General features: G+C 37.6%; 1 protein-coding gene across 2 annotated transcripts; it reads left to right on the top strand.

The window, feature by feature from the left end:
- The first annotated feature begins 1,415 nt into the window (after window positions 1-1,415).
- ATRZ-1A (RNA-binding (RRM/RBD/RNP motifs) family protein with retrovirus zinc finger-like domain-containing protein) lies at window positions 1,416-3,127 on the top strand. Of its 2 annotated transcripts, none has more exons than XM_079018607.1 (4): window positions 1,416-1,571; window positions 2,086-2,214; window positions 2,294-2,854; window positions 2,941-3,127. In XM_079018607.1, the coding sequence occupies exons 2-3, from the start codon at window positions 2,104-2,106 to the stop codon at window positions 2,840-2,842; spliced, it is 660 nt and encodes a 219-aa protein (XP_078874733.1). In that variant the 5' UTR covers window positions 1,416-1,571; window positions 2,086-2,103; the 3' UTR covers window positions 2,843-2,854; window positions 2,941-3,127. The 2 variants fall into 2 exon arrangements, with proteins under 2 accessions (XP_078874733.1, XP_078874732.1); XM_079018606.1 differs by having other exon boundaries at window positions 1,421-1,571; window positions 2,076-2,214.
- The last annotated feature ends 5,157 nt before the right edge of the window (window positions 3,128-8,284 follow it).

The following is an 8,284-nucleotide window of genomic DNA, read 5'->3' as shown; positions in this document are numbered from 1 at the left end:
TATGAAGTTTGGGTGCAAAGTGCTTAAGTGGTTAAGCCATAAAATCATTTTTAGAGCGAGTCAGGTTACGCCCCGCGTAACTGGACGTACGCTTAACATACCTAGTTTTGGTCGCGACCAGGATTCATTGAGTACGCCCAGCGTAGCTGAGTGTAGGCATCGTGTACAACACTCAACTAGGCTTTGGATATGTTGTGTTTTGGGCTTTCCACCTTTGGGCTACCTTGTTAATTTGGGCATTTTGGGCCATTCGAGATCAACTTTTTGGGACTAAGGAAATTATTGGGCTTTAAGATAAGGCCCATATAGGGGTTGGGCCCAATTTGAAAAATTAGGCCATAAGTGGGCCTTTGTGGATCTTTTGGTTTTGAGCCTTTTGGTTTATGGATTTGGGCCTCATTTTTGGTTCAAGTTGGGCATGGGGTAAAATGGTCATTTTACCCCAAGTATAGATTATGGACCATATATTGGAACCCAATTGCTAATTGGGTGTTATTTTGTTCTGATAGCTCGCGAAATCATCAGGGCAACAACTAGGGATTTCTTTTAGTGAGATTCAACATTCGAGGTGAGTCTCATCACTATGTTTAGCGGGTCGAATGCACCAATGTCAGCCTATGATTTGTTATGCTAGTATGCTTGTTGTCTGCGTGACTCTTGGTTGTGTTATGTGTTTTATGTTTACCGGGTGGGGCCCGATGCCAGGCGGGGCCTGATGAGTATATTGTATGTTAGTTATTTATATGTGTTTTACGATTACCGGGTACGACCCGATGTCGGGTGGGGCCCGAAGGCTAGTCTTTATGCTATTTATCTATGTGATTATGACATGTGTTGTGTGTTTATATGTTTATATGCTTATACCGGGTGGGGTCCGATGCCAGGCGAGGCCTGATGATTGACATATCTGTTTACCAAGCGGGGCTCGATGCCGGGCGGGTCCCATTATATGATTTTCGTGCTTACAATTTGTGGTTTATGGTTTCAGCTAATACCTGTTCGAAAGGGAAGAGTCTGGCTTGATCGATAGATCGTAATGAAGGCAATAATGTTTTCTTAGGAGAAGGTTTCAACATTACGTTAGAGATCAATTATGAAATATGTAGGCATAATTACTCTATTTATGGCGGCTAACAAGACGTTTACCTAAAAGATGAAGACTTGAAATGACTAGAATACCTTTAATGCAAGACACATGAGACTCATTAATAGTAGTGTGAACATGGTAAATGAGCAAAGGATGACTTTTGATGAAATTGAATACAATAGGGACTAATGGTGTCAAAATTAGAAAACTAGGTCTAAAACTCAAATTTCTACCGAACAATTGACCAAAGGGACCAAAATATTTTTAGAAGTTTATTTTTCAAAATTGAAATGGAGAAGCCCATTTAGTCCTTCGGGCCCAATTGATCTGGGACGGGTTTAACCCGTTTGTAACTCCGTACAGATGTATAGATAGGGCAGGCGTAGCCGCGTAGGTCTTAAGCTTTTATATCATTCTTTCGTCAAATCAACGCTAACTACTAGAAAATTTTCCAATCTCTTCACTCGATCGTATCGTTCTACTGGTAAGAAAGATTACTGATTTATATCTTTTGTGCCGCTTTTAATTCCTTTATACTTAGATCTTGATGCTCTTTAGTTTTTGTTGTTTGATCTGTGAGCTGCGATTGATGTTCTTCTTTTGCGTTTTTTGTGTATAATTGATGAGTATAATCTATTTCATGATTAGAAGCATGATCTTGATAGTTCTTTACTTTCCTTTCAGAACGGTGGATAATTATTTTGTCAATCGTAATCGTATTTCTAAATTTTAATTTTATGTTTGCGAATTGCGATATGTACTTTTCGGCATCGTATTGTTCACTTTCACACCAATCATCATGATTCTATATGTTCAATCATCTCCCTGATTTGTTTATTTCGAAGATAATATAAAATTAGCAAATCAGGAATTAAGATCTAGCTGTTTGGTTTTCAATTTGAGGATTGACGATTGGGGAAAGTTTATATATTCACAGTAGACTATCAAAACATGCTTCTTTAATTTTTGATGCTAATGCTCTGTTTAGTGTTTACTAGTGTAGCGCAGCTGTAAACATGTCTGATGATGTGGAATACCGCTGTTTTATCGGTGGGTTATCATGGTCAACATCTGATAGAGCTCTAAAAGATGCGTTTTCAAAGTTTGGACATCTTCTTGATGCAAAGGTAACATATGGTTTACAAGCTTTCTTAGATTCTTTCACATATTTATCTCTTTACATTTTTGTTTTTTCATATTATTTAGGTGGTTGTAGACAAGGAATCTGGACGCTCACGAGGATTTGGATTTGTGACTTTTGATGAAAAGCAAGCGATGGAAGATGCAATTGAAGCAATGAATGGAATGGATTTGGATGGAAGGAACATCACAGTAGACAAAGCTCAACCTCAAGGTGGTTCAGGCAGGGATTATGGTGGTGGCGGTGACCGTGATCGTGGGCGTGACCGCGGTCGTGACCGTGATGGAGGCGGCCGTCGTGGTGGCGGAGGTGGTGGCGGTGGTGGTGGTGGTGGAGATTGCTTCAAGTGTGGTAAGCCTGGACATTTTGCTAGGGAATGTCCAAGTGAAGGCGATAGAGGTGGCGGTAGGTACGGTGGCAGGGATGACCGTTATGGTGGTGGACGTGGCGGCGGAGGCGGCGGCGGTGGTGGTCGTTATGGTCCTGACAGGAATGGAGATCGTAATAACGGACGCAGTAGGAATGGCGGCGGTGGTGGCGGTGGCGGCAGTGATCGGTATGGTCGTGACCGTTCTGGACCATATGAACGCCGATCAAGTGGCGGTTTCCGATGATGGAAGATTCTGGTATGATATATATATAGATATAGATATAGATATATTGAAGTTTGATGTAAGAAATTGTGATGTGATGGATTTGTTTGAATTTGCAGCTGATGATGGAGGATCTAAAAAGATGAAAATGGTGGTGGTTTTTGTTTCTGAAAGATGTCTCGTTTTAATTCGTACAATGTAGTAATGAATCAAAATCAAACTTTTGAAAGTTTTCACAACTTGGGACTCGACTACTTCTATGTTGGATTGGTTCGGTGTGTTCTAAAATGCTGCTCTCTTTCTCTACTTTCTTGCATAAGTGATTAATGATGAATGATGAATGATGATCTCTATACACAAACAAATTACTTTTGGGTTCTTTTGGTGACAAAATAGAGGTAAATTTTTGTGACTTGATCAACTGAAAAAAAAAAATATACTCTTGGTGTGTATTTTATTAATGTGTTTGACCTTTTGGCAGGCTGTGTTCAGTGTTGTGGCTAAATATATGTGGCTATTTTGGGTACATGATATGTTGATAGTTGGTTGTGATTAAACATGATAAAATTGGGAATGGTTTTTGAGCACAAGCAGCTTATCTGCAAATCAATAATTGATCATCAAAAAGGGGGAGATTGAGATTGTTCATGGCATCTGGCTTTGGTTTTGTTTTGGGAAGATGGTTCTTGTTGTCCTTGTTTAGCCATGCCTTGCTGAGTTTGCTAATTCCTTCCTTGTGTGCTCATTGTTCTTGTTTTTCCTCGTGACATTTCTGCCCTTGAATCACATTTTTTGGTGGATGCTGATGCTTTTTTCGAGTCGTGTATCATGGAAGAACATGTATCGTTCTGTAAAAGTTATTTTTTCAGCAACCCCTGAGCCGAGCTGGCCCACATCTCTCTGTCCCATTCTCCCAGAAACATCATGTGAGATGTAAAGCAGATACAGTGCCCAATAAGGAGCCTAATTCACATTGAAATTAAAGCTCTTGAATAGTTCGAATTGCGGCTACTGAGACTTGAACCCCTGACCTTTTCTGCAAGTATGCGGTTTGAAACTTGTTACATGACTGGTTTATCTGCTACTTGGTATCCGATCTTTTCTTTTGTTTGCGCCTGCATTTATTGATTTTCCTTCTGTGAATTGATCTTTACTTGATGAGTTGTGTCCTCAAGGACATGATGTACTTTTACTATTTATAATTCTTTTTTTTGCATGATCTAGGGTGAAGCTTACATGGTCATTTACTGCTATTTTTCATGACATGGTAGTAACTAAATAATGTATACAATTTATTTTACAGCATCCTTCTACTTCGTTGAATTTTCCCTTGCAATGATGGAGTTTAGATAGTTTGTTATTTGTTTATTTTTTTAATTGTTATAGTTTATAAATATGGTGACAAGTTAAAAAAAGTAGATACGGTGGTAAAATAGATCAAAATGGATTATTTTTCTAGGAATAATTTGAGAATGAAATCTTATGTTGGTTAGCCTAGATATTAGCGGTATGAACCAAGAAATAGAATAAATCATTGTTATTTAGTTGTTATGTTTGGTTATTCAATTTGAATATAATGTGTTAGAGCTTCAATGCAAACAAACCAAATGCTTATTGGGCTGTTTATGAACCATTTGTCATATTTTTTGTTTATGTTGGTTTATTTGTTTTTTTATCTTTGTTAAGTTGATAAACAAATAAACAAGAACAATGCTTCCGTCCGTGTTTATGTTTGTTTTTTATGTCTGTTATGTTTGTTTTTTTTTTTTATGATAAAAAGAATATATATATAGACACACAAAGACTTATATGAGTTTTGAATGTGTTTGTTGGTTTAAGCTTGCATGTTTATGTTGATATAGATTTTTCTAGTTTTTTTGTTTATGTTCTTTAATGTTTGTTTTATGTTCGTTTAAGTTCGCTTGTGTTTGTGTATCAGCTAAACGAACACGAACATACTAAATTTCTTTACGAACGAACATGAAAACAAAATTTCACTTGTTTAATTGTCCGTGTTTGTTTCTTATCGTTTAAAGTTAAACAAACACAAAACAAACTTTGGTTGGTGCTTGTTTAGTATGTTTGTAGCTCTTCTTAGTCATTAGTTCATGCTGTTTGAAATGGAACGAATTTAGTTGACAAAAACAAATATAGCCTTATAAAGTAAAATACATATAAATTATAATGTTCTATAATGTTACACTTATAAAGTAAAATACATATAGAAATACCATACAAAAAAAAAAAACAAAATACAGTTATTATTAAATAAGTATAATCAACACAAAATCAAATTAACATAAATCACTTACAGGATATAATCTTCTTATAATCATCATGCATAATATATGTTTCACAAAATGTATCATTTTCTCCTCTAAGATAATGAATAACATAAATTCATTTGCATCATAATGATCACATCCGATGAAAGTTTCGAAATTGAAACATGTCAAGGTGGCACACCATGTACATTATAAAATTCCAAACGCATTTGTTTTCAAAATCCATAACATCATATAAATTATTCGTAAAATCAGAGTGTCCCAAATGAAACACCGGAGAGTGCATTCCGCACCATCACGTTAGGATCTTGCCATTAGATCCTGAAGTACCTGAAACAACCAACAAACTGTAAGCCAATGCTTAGACAGTTCCCCAGAGCATACCCCACATAATTCACATAATCATATAATCCATAACATCACATGAGCCACGCATATAAACATATAAGGATGCCCTGGAAACCCTCCAGGGTCTTAGCCCATTGCCTTGGGAACCCCCCGAGGTCCTAACTAAGGATGCCATGAAAACCCTCCAAGGTCTTACACCTAGTGCCTCGGGACTCCCCCCTGAGGTCTTTACTTAGGATGCCATGGAAACCATCCAAGGTCTTACACCCAAGTGCCTCGGGAACCCTCCGAGGTCTTTCATGCAAGTACCACAAATACAACTAGCATACCACATAACAAATAATCAACTAGCACATCACATAACAATAATGGGCCGTACTTGGTGCCTTCGACCCATTGGTATGGTAATGAGACTCACCTCACAAAAATGTTGAACAGATACGATCAAAATCCTGACTCACATCTCCGAACTCAACTGCCTACAATCATCGTGTGACCAACTTTGTCAAAATCCCGAAATACCAAAGATACCCTTAAAGTCAAACTTGATCAACCACGGTCAAATTCAAAGTAAGTCAAGGTCAACGGTCCATGTTGACCTTACTCGTCGAGTGCACTTGCTGACTCATCGAGTTCCTTTAATTCTCAGAAAATCGGGAAAAACCCTAGTCAACTCGCCGATTTGTCTTATCAACTCGTCGAGTTTGAACAGTGTCCAAAAGATCGGGCAAACCTCGAGCCAACTCGTCGAGTTACCCTATGAACTCGCCGAGTTCTCTAGTCAGTTAACCCACTTAATGCATTAGGCCCCTTTTCTTGAATCCAAAGGTTCCAAACTTCAGATCCCTAACCATAAAGACGTCTAGGAGGGTAAATTTTCCAACATTACCCCTAGAGGTCGTCCAATAAGCTTTAGACCCAAACCCTAGCTCCTTTGAGGAGGGTCTTGACCCATTAAGCCTCTAACCCTTTGCTTCAACGTTTCATATTGCAAATCTGAGGTCCTAGGGTGGTTTAATCACGTAAAGTTTCTAACTTTACGTCCATGCATGACATTAAGGGGGCTAAAACACTCCAACATGGCTTATTAAGGGATTTAGGGCATGAAGGAGGGCCATGATTTGGTAAAGATGGCAAGTTTACGTCAAAAGAGGCCATGAGATGTCCATATATGAAGTTATAGCTTCAAATCATGCTCAAATCCAAGAATGACCCAAGATTAAGCTAAAATGACACAAAACCTTCTAATGGAGAGATCTAGAAAATGTATAATCAAGGTATTAGCTTTATACCTTAATATGATTGCCTCAATAGAGAAGACACCGGATCTACATCCTCTTCCTTCAGCTATTCACCTCCTCCTTCAAGTCTCTTCAAACAAACACCAAGAATGCACTCTTTAAGCTCCGTCACACTCACAATGACAGAAAAAGCACGAACTAGGGTTTCTCTAGACAAAGGGTGATGAGGGAGGCTACAAAGGGGTTTAAGGCCTTTAAATAGGGTACAAACCCTGAAAATTAGGGTTTTCCTTTCCAGCGTCTACTCGTCGAGTTGAGGCTCCCCAAATCGTCGAGTAGAGTCCTTAACCCGCGTCTAAATAAATCTCTACATGACGAGTTGGAGCTCCCCAACTCGTCGAGTTCCAGTCCAAAACCCTAAAATATTGAGGAATACCTGGACTAAGCGTTACATCGTTAAACAGAGATAAAGATAACAATTATGCTTTTAGAAATCAAAATATTTACTTGGTTAATCACAAAATTTCCTAACGACCCATTAGTTGTAATAACTACATAAAAGGACGCTCAATGAAACAAAGTCATACCTTTAGCCTACGTTCTTCCAAACTCGTAAATAAGATAAGCAAATCAAGTGTACTTTGTGTCTATGTTCTTGCAAACTAGAAAATCATAGAGTAAATCATAGAAAAATTCTATAAGTTCAGATGCTAAACTTCCTTACAAATTGTAGTTGGGAAGATGGAACAAGGATTTGATCCCTTTTGAAGTGTTATCATAAGGTGAAGGCCTTGATACTAACACCCATATTATGTTAGAATTTTGTTTTATTCATGATGGGAGCATGGCAATTTTTGATAGATTTAAGATCAATTCTTGAATTGATTGTAGCAAAAGAATGTTCTCCTGTGCTTCCAGACATGCTGATCTCCACATATTCTTGTAATGTATCCTTTAGACATACCTATACTAAGGAAATTTAAGTCTAAGGAAACTGCAAATAGCAGGCCTTAATCTCTCTGATTTCATGTATTCAATCTATTATTAAGGGATGGAAAGGAACGAGAGAAGCATGAACACTAATTCCAATTGGTAGCATGAGCAAATATGAAGAATGAGGGAAATAATTCCAATCGGAAGAAATAGGAATTTTAAGGGATGGAAAGGAAATGTTGAGACTTCACGTAGAGAAAGGAAGTTGATAGAATAAATTACTTATTTCAAATGTCATGAAAAGAGGCATACAAAAGTTCATTCTTTCAGTGCAATAAATTCAGACACATTACTAAAAGTTGTCTGAAGGAAAAAATGATAAAGGAAATCCACCAAAAACCATGGTGTGCATGTGTGTTTCAAACGATGGTTGGGGAGACTTGTGAAATTGCGAAAAGCATATCAAGTATATTTTTGGTTGAATCTATACCTACTAACATTTCATTCAATTCAGGTTCTAATTACTCTTTCATATCTCTTTAGATTTGTCAATGGCTTAGATTGTCGATATATGTGCTTACTATAACCTTATTAGTAGCAATCGCCCATGGAAATCTGAAGAAAATTAGCAAAGAGTATAAAGATGTATTTGTGAA

The sequence above is a fragment of the Lactuca serriola genome, chromosome 9 (genome assembly GCF_051521515.1).
Source record: "Lactuca serriola cultivar US96UC23 chromosome 9, Lser_US96UC23_V15, whole genome shotgun sequence".
NCBI classification, from domain to species: Eukaryota; Viridiplantae; Streptophyta; class Magnoliopsida; order Asterales; family Asteraceae; genus Lactuca; species Lactuca serriola.
The sequence above is the reverse complement of the archived record's forward strand: the minus strand, read 5'-3'. Positions and strand labels throughout refer to the sequence as shown.

Bases quoted from the DNA above. Each gene is read 5' to 3' on its own strand.
- ATRZ-1A (XM_079018607.1), top strand. From the start codon at position 2,104: ATGTCTGATGATGTGGAATACCGCTGTTTTATCGGTGGGTTATCATGG. The intron at 2,215-2,293 runs GTAACATATGGT...CATATTATTTAG, and splicing joins GACATCTTCTTGATGCAAAG to GTGGTTGTAGACAAGGAATC.